An 18412-nucleotide genomic window follows, 5' to 3' on the forward strand; every position below is an offset into this window, starting at 1 on the left:
AAATTCTATATCGAAAGTAAATACTTTTAATACTTTTTTCCGTCTTTTTACGCGTTTTCAACTTTAAACCAATCAAAATTCAAAATCCCTTGTGTGCGCTGTCGAACCGCAACCTGGTCGTGGGGAGTTGGGGCTCGGTTCGGTTTGCGTTAAACTTGGCTTCAGTGGTAACAGTGTGTGGGTCGAGCGCTAACAGTACAGCGCTACGCATTCTGCACGCCTCTTAGTTATTATGTCAGATCTGCAATGTGCAACTATAAAATACCGACTCCCTGCTCCCACTGACTTGATCCTTGCTCCCCAACTTGGTTGTATTCAGAATTTCGGAAATTAGCGGAAATCGATGGGAAAGCAAGTGTGAAATATTTGCAGCATACTTCTGAACACACCGATAAAAGTCGCACCCTCAAATACCCTATCTTTTCAGACGAAGAGGAAACACACACGAAAGTTAAATTACCTAATTTAATTCCTTAGTTTAAGCTTAAAATCCATTAAAATAATTACACGTAGATATCGACTAATATCCCAGGAGAATTTGAACTGTGAATTGCGTGCAGCTAAAAACAAATAAATTCCCACGGCTCTAGGTCTGCGGCTCCCCCGGCTGAGTCACCCCCAGGTGACTATTCCCCAGGAAGTCCAGCTCCGGGCACTGAGCTATCACCCGACCAATGTCGTATGGCTGCAGGCAGATCGGCACATTGGCGGCCGGCGTAGGCATCTCTTCAATGGTATCCTGCTGGAGCTTGACCGCTATCGAGCGGCGCACCAGACGCTCCACGAACATGCCCAACACACGGCCCAGCAGAGTAAGGGACAGCGACTGTGAGACACCCGGCGTACACTCTTCCGCCTCGAGGCTAATGTTGATGTCCTTGCACATGTCCTGGACCAGCTGCGTTGCTGTCTCAAGGTGCTCCGGCGGCGGCAGGTACAGCAGCTGGCGATTGTTTGCCACGGGCCCGCAGCGTCGACGACGCTGACTAATGTTCCGCGTATTGGACAAATCCACACCCAAGACATCGATGAATTCTGGATCCTCGACTACTTGCTCATGCCCTTGAAGGCGACCCGTTTGCTGCACTATCCAACCATCCATATGATTTCTGGAGCTGACACTGCAATAGGCCGAGAGGTGTGGCTGTGGATCCTCCTTCAGTTGCTCCTGGACACGCTGTGCCAACTGCTCCCCGCCGTCCAGCTTCACTGGCCTCTTCTCGGATGGTGTCAGCATCTTCAACGGTGGCGTATACCCATGCAGACGGGCAAAGCTTACGATCTCACGCAGACTCCAGTAGAGCTCCTTGCCATTGTCATGCATCTGCTGTAATCCCAGGTGCCGCAGCATGCAGCGACGCAGATGCCGTGCCCGCAGGTACTCGTAGCAACGTTGCCGCAAGGCAGGCTGTGCCTGGAAGGCCAACTGATTGGGTGGACACACAAAGGGGGGCTCCTCTTCCACTTTCGGATATCCTATCAGTGGCAAACGACGCAACAGAAACTCCACAGCGCTGCGCATGCTCTTGAACTGAGCGCTGCCAAAGATGTGATCCAGTTTCCGGGGTCGAATCGGTGCCGCAGTTACCAGAGATGCTGACCAACGTTTCTGCAAGGTGTTGTTCAGTTCCTGCAGCTCCTCCTTCATGTAAACGCTTGTCATGTCCGCATAGCCATGATCGTGCTGGATGCACAGCAGCTGATGACGTCGATTGACCGCCGGCGCCTTCAACAGACTAACTTGCGGCTTTAGAAGTGATCGCTGCTGTGAAGCCTGCTTCAGCTTGCTCTGCTGCGGATCGATGATGTACAGCTTTCCCTCCTTCTGGAAGACTACGTTCTGCTTGGCACGATGTCCATTCTGAGGATGTCGCATCCGCATCGATTTCTCGCTCTTGTTCGGACTTTTGCCATTGACAACGGGCAGGTAGACGACAGATGGACGCGAGGCGCTTAGGGGCGCTGCAATGAGCCGCAGCGGCGGTCTGGCATGCACAGTTCCTGTGGACGGCTGCTTTTTGGGACTATAGCTGAGCTTCAGGGGCTCCGTGACCAAAACCGTGGGTTCAATCTGTTCAATGTCGTCGCTCATTTCGATCTTGTTGATGCCAGCAAAGAGGTTGTCATCCAGTTCCTCCTTGTTTTGAGTGATGGATATCGTTCTGGGCTTCAAGCATTTCAAGGGTGATGGGAAGGAAGCTGGAGGAGCAACAGCAGGTGCTGAAGATGCAACCGCAGGTTCTGGGGGAGTCTCAAATGGTTCCTGCTTGATCTTGGTTTGTTCCGCTCTCAACCAAATCTCGAGAGTAGTCTCCGCGCCCATTGTATGCAGGCCACACATTGTCTTATCCAGCACGACCGTGTGCATCAACTGCACGGGCTTCTGTCGCAGATGATCCTGGAAGAACAGCTGTATCCGCATAGCGAACTCGCCCCAGCCACGACGATTCAGTTGAAAGGGCGGCGCATAAACATCTACAATATCATTGGGCCGATACGAGTGATGCAGTTGAAAGCGCACCTAAAGCGAAGATGCAAGACGGGGAATAGGTTAAAGTATCTCTTGAAATATCTCAAGACTCACCTTCTTGATGTACGTCTCCAGCGGTTTTGGTAGACCTTTGCCCTGGACATAGACTAGCCATTTGTAGACAAGTGCCTGGCCACTATTCCCTTGCCGCTGATCCCCGCCAATGTATTTGGATGTGTTGCCCACCACAAAGTGGAATTTTTTCTTGTTGTTCAATCGCGAGGCATTCAGCTCCACTTGTTGCCGCTGCTGTCGCTCGTATGCCTGACGACTGGTGGATGGCTGCTCATCCTCCACCTTGATGTTTACTGCTGGTTGCTGTTGATCCTTTGAATGATCAATGACAATACCCTGGTCTCGTATCTTTTGCTGTCGGCGACGCTCGGCACGACGGTGTGCTGGATTTCGATGCCTTATCGTCTGCTTGGCCAGTGTGGCAGCCGTGCGCTCCGGCAGGTGGTTTTGGATGGGTAAGGGCCGCTTGCCGACAATCTTCTTAATGGCCGGATGCAGCGGCAGCTGCGGACCAGCGCTCTCATCGCCAAAAAGGGTTTCGCCACCTCGCACTTTGGCCACGTCGCTGGCCGTGAGGGGAACCTGTTGCTTCCGATAGTACTCGCTGACCACTTGAAAGCGCAGCTTGTCCAGCAGATGACGTGCCTGCTGCAGTCGTCTGTCTATCTCGGCCAGCTGCTCATCCTTAAGCGAGATTTCCCTCTGAAACTCGACCTGCACAATCTCATAAATACGTTCGAACCGTTCCGTTGTGTCTGGCACGGGGCCCTGTGGCTGAGACGATTTAACCAACTCTTCCTCCTCCTCCTGCTCAGCCGCCGACTCCAACTTTGTGCGCTTTTGCTGGGTGGTGGCTGCATTCTCACAGTCCTCATTGGCTGCAGCTGTTGAGAGGTAGTCTGGATCGTGATACTCACTGTGTTTGCGCTTCTTTGGCGTCCCTGGCGCGCTCTGCTCCATGTGCTGTGCGCGACGCTTCTTATCGTGGGCACACGCACAAGGCTCGTATTACCTGTGTTCGCAGAAAATATATTTAAAGTCTCGCCGAAGCTGGTTGCACATTTATACCGTCTTTTTGGTAATAATTTACCAAAAATATATAAACAATTGAATGCGAAAATGAAGCGCAAACAAATGTGGACTAAATTGCTAGTGTTGCAGGTCGCTGCATTTCATGTGCGTGCGCGTAGTCGCTACCCATCACTGTCAGCTGTTTTGTTTGCGCGGGAAGAGACGGACGCCTCCAGCATCAAAATTTAACATTGCAAATCAAACGACCAGAAATTGCAGCAAGGATGGTTGAACGTATAGAGGATCTGAATCTGCCCAATGCGGTGATTGCGCGACTTATCAAGGAAGCCCTGCCCGATGGAGCGAGCGTGAGTAAGGAGGCCCGTGCTGCAATTGCGAGAGCTGCCTCGGTCTTTGCCATTTTTGTGACTTCCTCATCGACGGCGCTGGCCCACAAACAGAACCACAAGACCATTACGGCCAAGGATATAATGCAGACACTCACGGAACTGGACTTTGGGAGTTTCGTGCCGTCGCTTTCGCAGGATCTGGAAGTGTATCGCAAAGTTGTCAAGGACAAGAAAGATATCAAAGCCAGCAAGAAAGATGCGGCAGACGCCTCCGCCAGTGGCAGTGGAGCAGCAACCGAAGAGGCAACTTAGTGATGGATAGCAAATATAACCCCAAATCGAATCAAGTAAAGAAGATGTACTTTTAAGCTTAAACTAAAGTAGTTATTAATGTTTTCATTCATATTTTGTAAAATCTATTTACATTTATTAAATTATCTAAATTATAAAAAAAAAAAAAAATACAATGTCTTGTCATATTCGCCCTATAGAGCATTAAAACACAAGATCGCGAGTTTCCAATGTCTACTGTACTTACGTGCCACTCACAACACTATTCCTCGCCGCTCACAACACTAAAACCCGGTGTGCTCCCGCGTCATGCGTCTCACAGCAAACAATTTATTATTTATTTTGCATGTTTTATATTATTGGAATTGGTGAATTGGCAGCATGGGAGTCACGGGCTTGTGGAAGCTAATCGAGCCATGCGGCAAGCCTGTGCCGGTTGACACTTTGGAGGGCAAAATACTGGCCGTGGGTGAGTCTTCGATTTCGAGGCTTTGTGAAATTCATTCTAATGAAAAATTGAAAACACGGCCTTGCAGACATATCCATTTGGCTGCATCAGGTTGTGAAGGGTTTCCAGGACAGCAAGGGCTCCGCTCTGAATAATGCGCATCTCTTGGGCTTGTTTCATCGCCTGTGTAAGCTGCTCTACTACCGCGTTCGTCCCATCTTCATATTCGATGGATGCACGCCACAACTTAAAAGGGATACAATTGTGGGTTTCGTCTTTGATTCATTTTTACCTTTCCCTTACTCGACTAACCTTTGTTTATGTCCTCGTTGCAGGCGCGTCGCCAGCAGCAGCGCAATAAACTCAGCAACGAAGCAGACCGCTTACAGGCTCTGCTGCTGCAGTCCCTGGCCAGGGAGAAGGTTGTGCAGCAGGCGCTGGGCAAGAATGCGGAGCTTTTGCTGAAATCACCAGTGAAACGCCCGCCTGCCAGCAAGTCGAAAAACGAAGAGGATGATCTATTCAAACTGCCAGAATTGCCGTCTTCGGCCGCTGGGCAGGACAACCAAGACGAAAGCGATCAGGATTTGGACTACACCAGTGCGAGTGCCACTTCGGATAGCTCTTTTGACGAGTCCACCGCGCGACATGCCTACAATTCGAGTCTGCAGGCCATCGATGTCAGGAGTCAGAATTTTAAGAACCTGCCCGCCGACGTTCGTCACGAGATACTCACCGACATCAAGGAGACTCGCAAGCAGTCCTCCTGGGGTCGCCTGCATGAGCTGCCCGCCCGTAGCGATGAATTCTGCTCCTTCCAGATGAAGCGTTTGCTGAAGCGACGCGCCGTACAGGAAAGTCTGGAGCAGGCCGAACAGGAAATGGGCGGACACACGCTTACTTACTCCGAGCTGTGTGACTTTTTTAGCGAGGAGGGCATTGTAACGCCAACGGCCATAGAGCAGAGCACGCGACAAATTAGCTCGGATGAGCATACGCGATTCCTGCTTGTCAGGGATCTGAAGAAGAAGGCACTGGAGAGTGCCAAAATCGAGCCGAAGATGGAGACAATTGAGGAGCTGGCAGAAACAAAGCCCCCAGTTTATGAGGAGAAGCCAACTACATCCAGTAAGGCGGAGCAGGCAACCACATCCAGCAAGGCGGAGTCTGTGGATATAACCAACGAATTCGATGCGGAATTGGCACAAGCCTTGGCCCTCTCACTGGAAGAGACCCAGAAGGTGTACGATGAGAAGGACTACGACTACGAATCGGATCAGGAGTTGCGCCTCAATCGCGCTCAAAGCAAACAGTTGCGGCACGCAGCCAAGGGCCCGGCGAGGGCATACATGATTGAATATGGCGGCATGAACGATGAGGAGGTGGGTAACATAATGGAGTCCACTCAATTGAATGACACGGATAGCCTGGAGCATTTGCTAGCCACAACTGCAGCCCAGGACGATATGGCCAACGATTCCACAGAGGAGGCCGAGAAACTATCAAAGGCCATTGCCGAGAGCAAGAAAAGTCTCAAAGAGAATCAAGTGCAGCTTGTAGACACGGACACGGATTCTGATTTGGAGGAAGTGGCAGCGCCTGCTCTAGAAATTTGTGTGGACATAACTGAGCAGCTGAAGCCCACCAACGATCTGTTTGCGGAAATATTCGAAGAGGAATCAGACAGGGAGAAAGCGGCTGAGGAAAGCGAAGATGATGAAGATTTCATAGAAGTGCCAGCGAGTGAGGAAGTGAAGCTCATTGAAGATTCACCTAAACCAATTACAGATGAAACAATCGAAGTTCAAGAAAGCCAGGAAGAAATGCTCACAGAACTGCAAGAGGATAAAGAGACATCCGAGGCAAAAACCAAACCTGATTTGGACTCCATATTGAACGATCTAAAAAGGAAAACCGAGGCAATCAAAGATATCAAATTAACAGTGGACGAGCCTAAATCAATCTCCATTCTCGAGCCAAAACCAAAGGCAATTCTAAGCTCTATTCTGGATGACCTGCAGAAGGAAATCGCTGCCGTCAAAAACATAAAACTGGAGCAAGTCAAGCTGAACAATAGCGCAATCATTGAGTTATCCTCGGACGATGAGGCAGTCTTCAAATTCAATGCCACCTACAAGTCCGAAGAAGCAGGTTCCACCAAGACCGAAGCAGTGATTGTGTTATGCGACAGCGATGACAATCAAAAGCAACGAATTTCACCCAACAAAACACCTAGCAAGAAAAAATCCATCAAGCATTTCTTCGAGACAAGTTATGTTGTGAAACGGACACCGGACAAGTCGCCAGTGGCTGAAAATGCCACGCCTCCGGGAACTCCAAAGGTGCCGCAACCATTCTACAGAAAGCGAACACCCAAATCTGATCGCAAACGGCCTGCTGATGCTGCAAACGAGAGTGATGAGGAAGTGTCGCCCACTAAAAGGTCCAGCAAATCGTCGAAGTCTCTTTTTCAGGCAAACGAGCCAGAGCCGGCTGCGGCTGTGGATCCCGGGGTAAGCATTGATAGGCAACTAAGTTCTTAGCTTATCCATAACTTTGCTGTTGCAGGAGCTCACCCGAGATGCAGCAGAGGCCCTCAAGTCGCAGAAGACCTCCGAAGAGCTGCAGGAGATGGCTGATAAATTGTTCCAGGAACGTAAGGAATTGGAAATCGAACGTAATCGGCAGGACCGCATGGCCATGTCCATTAGCCAACGTATGAGCATTGATTGCCAGGAGCTGCTGCGTCTCTTCGGCATCCCGTACATTGTGGCGCCCATGGAGGCGGAGGCGCAATGTGCCTTCCTTAACGCCACCGAACTTACGCACGGCACCATCACGGACGACAGCGATATCTGGCTCTTTGGCGGTCGCACTGTCTACAAGAATTTCTTTGCCCAGAACAAGCATGTGCTGGAGTTCCGTGCCGAGCAGATCGAGCAGACATTCAACTGCAATCGGGGCAAGCTGATACAGTTGGCCTGCCTGGTGGGCAGTGATTATACCACGGGGATTCATGGAATTGGTGCTGTGACGGCTCTGGAAATTATCGCCTCATTCTCGAGCGCCAGCAATTCTGTAGTGGATGGCGGAAGCCCAGCCGCCAGCGGCAATCAATCGGTTTTAGCCACTTTGCATAGGTTTCGAGACTGGTGGCAAGCACACAAGAGCACCAGCTTACCGCCAGGCAGTTCAGCGCGTCTGGCGCTTCGAAAAAAGCTTAAGAATATCGAACTGCACGAGGGCTTCCCAAACATGGCTGTGGTAGAGGCGTATCTGGATCCCAAGGTGGACGACAATCGGGATGCCTTCAGTTGGGGCTCACCGGATGTGGAATCCATAAGAGAATTCACACGCAAATCTTTCGGCTGGACAACATCCAAGACAGACGACATCCTCCTACCGGTAATTAAGAAAATTAACGAGAAAAAGATTCAAGGCTCCATTCGCAATTATTTCACGGCCAAGAGTGCTCTAAGGGTGCAACAGCCGCAGGTCAGCAAGCGCGTTCAGCTGGCCATTGACAAGATGTCGGGAAATATCGATGCAGAGACGCCGGAAAAACCAAAAAAGGTTGTGCGCACCAGGCGGGCCAAGAAAGCTGCGACGACGGCGAATGAGCCAGCGGATGTGAAAGCCGAAACCAAGCCCGCACGTCCCAAGCGGGGCAAGCGAAAGGCTTCAACAACAGATACAACCGAAGAACAGCCATCCACATCGCAGCCGATGACAAAGCCTGGAAAATGTCCAAGGATACCAGACACCACAGAAATCATACCGCAAAGGGAAAGGGACATGGAGCAGATGCGCCTGAACAAGGCCAAGGCAGCGGAAGTGCTTAAAAAATCTGCAGCAGCCAAAGACAACCAAAACTAAATCCAGATTGAAATTTCACGTTTACAATTATGAAACTCACATCTTGAGATAAGTTATAATCATGCATGGAAACTCGAAGGAGCTGGACATCAGCAAGGAAAGTGTTTAGTGCCTCACAGTATGGTCCATCAATCAGACCACAAAGGAAAGTCCAGCCAGAAGCTAAGCACAAAATAGAACACCAACAAGTAAAAGGTAACCCATTCATTCCCATTCACCCTTAATTTGGAAACGAAGAAGGGAGATCTCAACTGCAAATTCATATAGAAAAACTACAAACTTTAGAGATGGACTTTAAGTCCATCAATTGGTACGAAACTGTTGAAAATAAATACAGAGTTAAGCCTTCGTCTTCGCCTTATAGTCGTTCACATGTTGACAACGATTATGTGGATTATGTGCACCATTTACTTTGCCCAGCAGATGAATACGCCAATGGAACTGCACTTGGCGGAGCTGAGAGGACAAAACAAAAAGGCTGCAAAAGTAAACAAGGCTGATGAACAACAGTCCAGATGGAGGAAGCCAACCCGAGGGAAGCCTCTGCCCAGAAGATCTCTCAGAGCACCTCGAGAAACTCACCGCCTGCGAAAAGCTATGGAATCAATTCCCGATGAGCTCTCGCAGATGCAGGTGCAGGCAGAGCAGAGTGAAGAATGCTTAGACACACAATCTTGGTCAGGGAAAAGTAACTGTATTCAATGCGACCTGTAGCAGGATAAAGGCATATATATTGAATATACATGTAGATTAATTTTGTATTCGTATTGCATAAATCAAAGCAAAAGATTTCCTTACAATAAACTATGAAGAGACCCAGCTAAGTATTGCTATCAGCTTTTAGCTACCCTGATGTAGACCCAGCTACAAAACTAAGAAAATTCAAAATTTTCCGCCGACAGCTGCAACAACATTTGAAAATGTCTACTCTCTCTCTCTCTAAGTGTGATTCTGCTCGTTCGTATCTTTTATTAAGTTTTAAACAATACAATAAAAATAAATCCTTAGAATTGACAATCTTGTGAAAATTTGATTAATCTTTCCTATACAATTATGTTTTCAGAGCTTAGAGTGCTAGCTAGCTATCTATATTCACCTGAATCTGAAAATCGAGGAATTTGATTTCCGGAAATAAAGAGAGAGAATAATTAACCCATCGCCGACCAGTGGGTGTTCAAACATACGCACGAATATTTAGATTATTACAAAATGCTAGCTAAGTTCGTGGTCAAGAATGTGTTTATTATTTTCTAAGCTATAAAAGGATCTACAAGATACATTTATAAACCTCATTATTTTTATCCGCGGAACTCCAGGTGTTCAACTGTATAAATAGCGGGGGGTTTAAGTGGGTTAAGTTCATTCTTTACTCGGTCTATCGAAATCTGTGGTCGTATAAACAAAGCTCCGGGTTGGCTCCATTTGAACGCACTTCTGTACCATCAGAAATCGCGACTTGCACGTATGAAGGTAGAAATGTTTTTCCGTGTGTGTGTGTGTATCGTGTTTTCGTGTAATTCATAAGCAAATTGAAAAATTGCGAATATAATTATGTTTTCTACATCGTCTGTCGTTCCCGTTACCGTTGGGTTGTTATTGCCGCCGCCGTCGTCGCCGCCGCGGCGTCTGGCATTACAATTGCCCTACCATCCACCACCACCTTCGACAATTGTCGTGTCTCTCTCGCAACCCCCCTCCTACGTGCAAACACCGCGGAATTATGCTATTTTTAGCAATATTTCCAACTGGAAGTTGTCGGATTTGACCTTTTGGCAGTGCGATGAGTGAGCAAAAGCTTTTAACTGTAATTATTAGGCAAAGCCGAAAAAGTCGGTTCGTTGTTCTTCAGCTTCTCACTGTACGTGTGTGTATGTGCGTGGGTGTTTTGTGCATGTGTATGTGCGAGTGGTGTCTGCATAGGAAAAAATCGATGCCAGACTCCCTGCCAAGCAGAAACTTCATTCAGGAAAGCAAAGGCGAAGACGGGAATCGGGAATAAGCTGTAACAACGACGTCTACGTAGCCGCAGTAAATTTAGCAGTTAGACAAAGTTGTCTGCCCTGTCTTGTGTGCAAATGTGTGGGAGTTGGTGTGTGTGTGTGTGGGTGGGCTGTAGCAGTTCGAACTCCTATGGACAGTTGCCGTTTTTACCGGAAATGGAATTTTTTCGTTTAGAAGCTTTAATATTGAAAACTTTTATTGTTGTCGTCAGTGCATCGCATCCGTTGCAATCAAATACAACTTTTTTTAGGGCAAACTAAAATGCAATTGCAAAAAGTTTTAGAAATTTTTCTGTTTCCATGTTTATATATAGCATGTTACTGTAGGAGTAGACGGGAAGGGTGTCATGTGAAAATTGTGTGTGAATGCGCCTGACCCAAACTCCTCTCTCTCTCCTGGCAGGCAGGCCCCCTCGGTGTATAGAAAATATGAATGAAGGAAGATTAGGTGGAAGGGGTAGAGAGGGAGTGCGCGAATAGTGTTCTCTCACACTCTCGCCAGCCATCCAGACTCACGTTGTTGCTTTTCTCATTCTCATTCGTTTCTTTCCTTCATTCTGTGGTTGTTGTTTCTTCGCACCCCTTCTCAATTCTCCAATCTCTTTTAGTTATCGGACCAACCTAACGGTAACAACTCAAACAGAAAAATCAATGTTCAACCGTTTTTGATTAAACAATTTTTAGAGTTGGTGTGTGCGTGTGTGCGAATATGTTTAAATTTTGTGAATATACTAAAATAATGTAAACGAAATTTTCAATTGGGAACAAAGAGCGAGAAGAGAAGAGTGAGACATGGTCGAATAGGGGGCCTGAAATAAATATATACAGAAATCCTTTAAATTAAAGAACAAAGGCGAAGTGGGTAGATGGTTTCATTTCAATTCAAAGTTAATGTCTTAACAACATTGCACATCTTGAATTTAGTAGCAATCGTAGCTCCCCAAAAGATGATAAGTATAATACAAATATTGAATAGTCCGTGGAAAATTAATGTAATCCACACCGTATAAACAAGATAGAGACAAATCAAGGTCAATTTTGACAGAAAATATCCATACAGAAATCGTATCCCATATCCTTAGTAGGGACTTTCCCTGATTTGGGTAGAAGCTGAAAATGGACACGCGAATCTATGCAATAGCTCCTTAATTGGATATCACGCTACGAAATCAATATTAATTATTTATTAATAGCGGCGGCAAATGAATGGCGAATGCCCTTCCTTCCTCTCAAAGTAAAACCTGCAGCGGGGGGAGCTTACAGCCGGAACTTTGGAACGACAGCCAAAGTCAATAATGCCAAAAACAAACTGTAAATCTCATGACCTCTCTCTCTTACACCCCCACAGAGGCCGCAAAGAGCATCGCCATCTATAACATTTCGATGACGAATTTAATGACCTGAAAACATTGAGAGAAGTAGAGGACAGACGGAGGGAGAGACAGAGAGTGAGCGAGATAGAGCAATCACTTTCACACGTTGCATAGATGAAAATTGAAAGAGCCGACAACAAAGCAACGTCAGCAGCAGCGACGTTGACAGTGGCAGAGGCAGCGGCAGCAACAGCAACGTTGAAGTCTGTGGGCGCGCATTGATTACAGTTTCATAATAAACGTAGCGGAGGAGGCGCAAAGAGGAAAGAGGAAAAGAAGAAGAAACTACTCAAAAATAAATAGAAAGAGAAGGAGAGTGGAGTGCGGAGAGGAGGGTCCCCAATGAAAATCGCATAATGGCAGCAGCACCTGAATCGTGTGGAGCGCGCGATTCAAACGAAACTGAGGCTGAAACTGAATCCGAAGAGGCGTTGCAACTGGAGGTGGTGGCAGGAGCAGAAACAGAGGCTGGTGATGCCCGAGCGGATGCTGTTACCGCTGCCGCTGTCGCTGATGGTCCAGCAGACTCCGAACCCGCATTGGAGCAAGCAGCAGCTATGGCCAGCAGCGACCAACAAAAGCAAAAGTATGTCGCAATTTTTAACTGAATTGCTGAGCCCCCCAACCCAATACTCCTTCCCTTTCTGCTGCTGCTGCTGGTTGTATTGGAAAATGTTGGAAGAGGAGAAGGGCATGCAACGTAGGCAGCGCACAGCCAATTACATTTTTCATTTGATTTCTTGCAGCGAACAACATCAGTTGCAATCCCTGGAGCCCATCTCATTGGATGACATACCTGAGCCCATCAAAGTCCTCGACGACATCATATCGGAGTTCGAGGAAGCAGCCACGAAACCAGTGGCCTTGCACTGCAACAGTGGCGAGAATCAATCCGAGGATGATGGTTACATGAGTCTCAGTCGCAAAAAGTAAGTACAATTTGGGTTAATGAATTTATCAATTGATGCTAGCGAAATTCAGCTATTCAGAAATAAGACTCTAGGCTAAAATGGCGTTTTGGCTTGAGAACTTATTTAATTGATGATGTACATGACAGATGTAGAAAACATGTAAAATTCGAAAATATAAGGTTGCATTATGTACATACATATATATCTGGATATGTATGAATGTACATTGTATATGCATACACATACACTGACTAAGTAACGGGTATAAAAGTCTCAATTTATTAATTGTATATAAATATAATATAAATATAAATAATATACAGTTTTATTCTACAAAATTTAGAGCCGTGACAAAAATTCCAAAATTTATGCTGTCAGAAATTTATTGAAGCGATCCTTTCCACAAAATTGAACAGACGAATCTGCCTATCACTAAACGACACATCTAAATATGCAAAAGATTCCCGACACACGTTTCAACATGATAATACAGATTACCAATTTTCATTTTACTAGCATGTCCAAAAAGGATTCGGAAGATGTGCCACAGACACCCAGCACAGACACCGTGCCCGAGGGCAGTTTCAATGAAGTCGATGGCACAGCTGAGAATCTAACCAAATTATCTGAGGCAGAGCATGGCCAGGAAATGCAAACGCCACTAATACAGACAACGTTGGTGAGTAATAGGATGGTAGGATCCATCCATTTATCATTCTGGCTAATGGGAAACCAATTAATTCACCGCACACACATTCCCATCCCCTGTTCTGGCACCCATTCACCAATCTCAACCCCCACAGCCTAAGGCTCGCAGTGCAAACTCCACAAACTCCAACTACTCGAGTCTGCCCTGCTGTGGTGCCAGAACCACTGCCGCCTCGAATTTGGGTGGCGTGTCCGTGGTCGATTCCTCAAGTGGATTGGCCTCCATTCGTCCGGGAAGCAGCTGCAATGGGGAGCGCAATGCACTGGGCATCGACATCAGTGCCGTGCACAATGCCGTGCTGAGGGGAAACCTAGCCAAGCTGCCAGAGCCAATCGTAAATGAACATCCGGTCACCATTTACCCGGGTCCATCGGCCAAGGCAGCATCTGGCGAGGGGGCACGTAACAAGCGTCTGCTCAGTTCGGTGGAGAAGCACAAGGAGATCTGTCACATGCTCAATCCACATTCCAACAGTTCCACCTCCTCGTCCGGATCACAGCATACATCAAGCGGCGAGGCCTCGCCCCTGGCTTCCCATATGAATGTGGCCTCCTCAAAGCCGACCAAGGAGGATGACTATTCGGAGGACTCGCTGGAAGAGTCCACCGTCTCCACGGATCTGACACCCGTCAAACTGAATGGTGTGGCCTGGGAGATTCATTTCAAGAGCAATAAGAAGAAATCCAGTGGTTCAAAGAGGACCAGCAGTGGTGCAACATCTAAAAAGGTTTGACCTTAAAGCGACTCATGGAAGCCACAAATGTTTATGCCTCTCCCTTTTGCAGCAACAACAGCAGCAGCGAACCGAGAACTTGGACGACTTCAACAACAGCTTTGCGTACAACGAGCATAGCATGCTAGGCAAGGGGACCTTCATTATTCGCCGAGCCACGGCCAAGAAGCCACCCCGTGCATCGGAGGTGTTTACCATACCGAAGCCACCGCGAACTTCGCTCGGGGGCGGTAGCGGTGGCGGTGGCGGAGCGGGAGCCATTAGCAACGAGTTCTACACCAGCGACAGCGAGCAAAGCGAATCTGCACCGTTGCCACCACCCCCCACTTCTGCTGAGATGAACTTCATATACAAGGAGTGCGAGGCGAATGCGGCGCACACTCGTCGGGGACTGGAGATGGCCGCAGCCCATAGAGCGGCTCTGTCGCTGGACATTGCCGAGGCCCAGGAGCAGCTGGTACACATCAAGCCGGTAAAGAGCAAGACAGCGATGCTGACAGAGAAGCGACTGAGTGCCGAGTCCATGCCGGACAACACCTCGAGCAGTGAGGAGTTCGATGAGGCGCGTCTTAATGGGAATCCAAGTTACGAGATGTTTGCTTACAATGGAAATGGTAAGTGTCCGCAAAATGAACCTTAAAAGTTTGAAACTGAATAACGTTCCACTTTTTTAGACACACGGGTTTCGAATGCCACCACACCTCACACAGATCTGGCCCCCACTCTGGAGGAGGACGAAGAGCTGTCGGACTTTAGCTACGGCTGTGCCCCACTCAAACAGATTGAGCACAATATTAGCGCGTTGCTTCGTGGCGACATACCCATTGGAGGCCAGCCACCTGCTGGAGGGGCTGCTGCGGCCTCGGCTGCTGCTGCGACTGCCGCAGAGCTCCATGCCAAGCGAATTCTCGAATTTCGGCCCGGCGTGCACAAGTCGGAGAGTGCCAAAGAGATGCTGTTGTCGCAGATACCGGCATTTGGGCCGCTGCCACCCTCGCCGCCCAGCTCTAATCCGGATCTCTTCGACTATGATGCCCCACTGCCGCCGTCTCCGGTGGAGCCACGCAAGCAGCTGGAACTGCCAACGGCCTTGAATGCCACGCCACTGAATCGCGGCACCACTGTGGCCGAGGTGCATGCCACCGCCTCGGGCACGGCTGTGCACAGCAACAGCCATACGAGACACAGTCGCGACAACGTTGCTGCTGTGCGTCATTTCAATGACGAGCTGCCACCGCCGCCAGCGCCAGCCCATCAGTCAACCAGCTTTATTGAGGGTCTGCCCGGACCACCGATGGTGCCACCCCATCGTGCCGGCGGTGGGGGTGGCCACTCGTCCAACACCATGAAGTCCTGGAGCATTGACTCGCAGTATCGCAAGCGGTCCCCCAAGCTCTTTGGCCACTATAGCAGTGGCAGCGGCATAACCACACCCACTGGTCTCGGCCAGATGCCACCGCTGCCCCCACCCCCAGTCATGGGTACCATGAGCTCGTGCGGAGATGGGGGATCGGGTTCGTATCAACGCAGGTACATCAATTATGGCACCAAGCGCAGCCTAAAGCAGTCGCCGCGCGAGGAGCATCGCCTGCAAACCTCATGTAGTCTTCCTGAAACACCAATCTTTGCCAGAGGGTGAGTGATTGCAGCAGCACCACCAGTATAGGATATATAATGATGATTGAATGCAATTTGCCTACTTCCAATGCAGCTGTGACATACCACGTACGCCATATCGTCGCCAAAATGAGCCACTTCCAGCGAGTGGCTGTCGCACCGCACCTAGATCAAGCACATCCAACAGCATCAACATGGGCACATCCATATTGGGCATTGGAGGTGAGTGCATCCATTAGAATGCTTATGCACCTATCTAACAATTACGAACCCATCTAGGTGGCAATTACGGCACTGCCCAAATATGTCGCCAGCGTTCGATCAATCATGCCTTGGCCTCCAATGAGATGCTGCGCATGACTGGCGCACCGGCACGCGGCTGGTATCCGAAGCAGCGTAGCATGCGTCCGGCCTCAACGGAGAATATTGATCGCTTGGCCTCTGTGCGTGTGTGGGACAATCCGGCGGGTATGTCCGGTACAGGACAATCGCGTAAACCACTGACTTTGCCACCGAATCTGACGCCTTCCTTTTTGAACAAATCACCTCGTGAGGCACTCAGGCGTGTGACCAGCTTGCTGATAACCAAGAAAAGTGGGTGTAACGGCAGGAGTTGTATAATTATCAGTATCTTTTATCAAGTTTGTCTTTAATCCTGCCCAGAACACAACAAGGACCGAAAGCACAAGGCTTATTGCGACCAACCCATGGATGACAGCAGCAGCAAGCATGCCTATGAATTTGAGGCGATTGGTAAGAAGTCATGGATACAATGCACTTCTCCTGTATTCCATAGTCATTCATAACATTTTATGTTTAGGTTCAAACAAGAAAAAAGACAACACCAATAGTCGCAAGGATAATGGAGCTGTGGGTGTAACGGCACCGGCCACCAATCCCAAGCCCAAGAAGAAAGGTCTCTTCAAAACGCTTTGGAAGCGTACGAAAACAGCCTCGCTGGAGCACTAGAGGATGGAAGCCTTTTTATAGAGAGTTCCCAACAAGCACTGCCCCTCTGTCACGCCAACGTTTAGGATATGTCTTATATACATGCATACCCTATCACCATATAGAATCGAAGAAGATGATAATAACCCTGCACTTTCACATATGTTTAGGGGGGAGTTGATAGCCCCGAGTCGTATCTACGTATTCCACCACAACTTTATTGTTCTTCGCGGCTCGGTCGCTCGATCACACTCACTCTCGCCTACTCATCCAAATCAGATCAGAAACAAAACAAAAATCTTTCTCACGCTCTCACGTGTTCGTCTGTTCGTTCACCTTGAACATTGAATTGAAGCAATTTATATACACATCGCATCGTTTATATCGGTCATAAAGTATTGAGTAAAAACGAATAAGAATAATTCAAATGCACAAAAGCCGTGAATCGTAAAGACTGAAAACAAGTGAAAAAATAGTAAAACAAAAGAAATTGTAAAACAAAAATTTAAAAACCAAAAAAACCAAAAGAAACACTGAAAAAAATGTAATGAAAAAAAAAATATGAAAATTATATTCAGCACTATCTCACCAGACAGTTAGAGATTGATTACAATGCCATGAGTATTGGTGTGTGTGATCTTTCATTATACTCCCCCTCACAGACCTTGAACTTGCCAAAAACGAATCCCACAAAATTAATGCAATTATTCCTTGGCCGTAAAACGCAGAAGCACGCAACGATGGATGGGGTAAGCAAATGTAGACAGAGATTTACACAACTTATACAAGCACTGAATTTATATACATATATATACGTATCTACTATATGTGCGAGTATGGGCGCTATATTACATATAGTTTGAACTAACAACTGAACCGTTTAGGGTGCCAGGCAGCATTACTTACTTTATATGATGAATGATGTTTGATACTTCAAGCACTTTTTGTGTAGCTGAGAATTAAGTTCTTAGGGTTCGATGATACTTACGATTGTTGGCCAGGAGAAACAGTATTTGAAAAAAAAATGGGATGGGATGGGATGGGCAAAGTGCAATTATGTGGCAGTTCTACGTTCCGTATCGAAAGTAATTCACAGCAGTCCAATAACCGCGAGTCCTTATAAAACCAGTCAAAAAATCCACTACCAAATTCAAGTAAAGATAATACATATTTAATTTCGAAATGAAAAAAATTATAAAATAATGAAGTTACGCCCTCCACATTTCAAAGAATGTTTGATAAAAAAATACCAAAAAAAAAGAAAAACACAAAGAAAATTCGAAAATGAATTTGATGAAAAATAGTTTCATAAAAATGCTCAACACGATTTTACCAGCGAGCATTTCTCAATTTTTGAGCGCTAATATAGATGGATAGTTTGGGATTATAAACTGCAATAACAACAACACAACTGTAAACGTTTACTAGTCATTAAATAATTAAAAACAAAACGAAAAAACAAAAACAGAATGATATATTATATTGTATGGGAGATAACATATTTTTTATTAACACTCCTTCACTGATAAACCAACACGCTGGAGATGAGATTGAAGCAGCATCTTACGAGCAGCAGCAGGAGGAGGTGGTGGCCAATATA

General features: G+C 47.5%; 4 protein-coding genes across 4 annotated transcripts; 3 read left to right on the forward strand and 1 right to left on the reverse strand.

Moving 5' to 3' along the window:
- Nucleotides 1-78: 78 nt before the first annotated feature.
- LOC117587961 lies at nt 79-3702 on the reverse strand. Its single transcript, XM_034278964.1, has 2 exons — nt 2585-3702; nt 79-2521 (listed from the first exon to the last, which is right to left on the reverse strand). Exons 1-2 carry the CDS (start codon nt 3503-3505, stop codon nt 587-589), a joined length of 2856 nt encoding a protein of 951 aa, XP_034134855.1. The 5' UTR covers nt 3506-3702; the 3' UTR covers nt 79-586.
- A 48-nt stretch (nt 3703-3750) lies between these two features.
- Nucleotides 3751-4232, forward strand: LOC117587965 (DNA polymerase epsilon subunit 3). The gene has a single exon (XM_034278973.1). The coding sequence runs from the start codon at nt 3841-3843 to the stop codon at nt 4216-4218; it is 378 nt and encodes a 125-aa protein (XP_034134864.1). The 5' UTR covers nt 3751-3840; the 3' UTR covers nt 4219-4232.
- A 199-nt stretch (nt 4233-4431) lies between these two features.
- On the forward strand, nt 4432-9344 carry LOC117587960 (DNA repair protein complementing XP-G cells homolog). Its single transcript, XM_034278963.1, has 4 exons — nt 4432-4666; nt 4734-4909; nt 4981-7158; nt 7214-9344. Exons 1-4 carry the CDS (start codon nt 4579-4581, stop codon nt 8519-8521), a joined length of 3750 nt encoding a protein of 1249 aa, XP_034134854.1. The 5' UTR covers nt 4432-4578; the 3' UTR covers nt 8522-9344.
- A 561-nt stretch (nt 9345-9905) lies between these two features.
- LOC117587635 lies at nt 9906-18218 on the forward strand. Its single transcript, XM_034278503.1, has 11 exons — nt 9906-9991; nt 11870-12480; nt 12641-12823; nt 13322-13484; nt 13609-14241; nt 14300-14861; nt 14922-15882; nt 15959-16086; nt 16144-16458; nt 16528-16617; nt 16685-18218. The coding sequence occupies exons 2-11, from the start codon at nt 12251-12253 to the stop codon at nt 16831-16833; spliced, it is 3414 nt and encodes a 1137-aa protein (XP_034134394.1). The 5' UTR covers nt 9906-9991; nt 11870-12250; the 3' UTR covers nt 16834-18218.
- Nucleotides 18219-18412: the final 194 nt, after the last annotated feature.

Source organism: Drosophila guanche, unplaced genomic scaffold, assembly GCF_900245975.1.
Source record: "Drosophila guanche unplaced genomic scaffold, DGUA_6, whole genome shotgun sequence".
Classification (NCBI taxonomy): Eukaryota; Metazoa; Arthropoda; class Insecta; order Diptera; family Drosophilidae; genus Drosophila; species Drosophila guanche.

Coding starts and splice junctions, on each gene's coding strand:
- LOC117587960 (XM_034278963.1), top strand. CDS start 4,579: ATGGGAGTCACGGGCTTGTGGAAGCTAATCGAGCCATGCGGCAAGCCT. Junction 4,910..4,980: donor AACTTAAAAGGGATACAATT/GTGGGTTTCGTC, acceptor TCCTCGTTGCAG/GCGCGTCGCCAGCAGCAGCG. Junction 7,159..7,213: donor CTGCGGCTGTGGATCCCGGG/GTAAGCATTGAT, acceptor TTGCTGTTGCAG/GAGCTCACCCGAGATGCAGC.
- LOC117587635 (XM_034278503.1), top strand. CDS start 12,251: ATGGCAGCAGCACCTGAATCGTGTGGAGCGCGCGATTCAAACGAAACT. Junction 12,824..13,321: donor ATGAGTCTCAGTCGCAAAAA/GTAAGTACAATT, acceptor TCATTTTACTAG/CATGTCCAAAAAGGATTCGG. Junction 14,242..14,299: donor GTGGTGCAACATCTAAAAAG/GTTTGACCTTAA, acceptor TCCCTTTTGCAG/CAACAACAGCAGCAGCGAAC.
- LOC117587961 (XM_034278964.1), bottom strand. CDS start 3,505: ATGGAGCAGAGCGCGCCAGGGACGCCAAAGAAGCGCAAACACAGTGAG. Junction 2,522..2,584: donor TGGAGACGTACATCAAGAAG/GTGAGTCTTGAG, acceptor TCTTCGCTTTAG/GTGCGCTTTCAACTGCATCA.
- LOC117587965 (XM_034278973.1), top strand. CDS start 3,841: ATGGTTGAACGTATAGAGGATCTGAATCTGCCCAATGCGGTGATTGCG.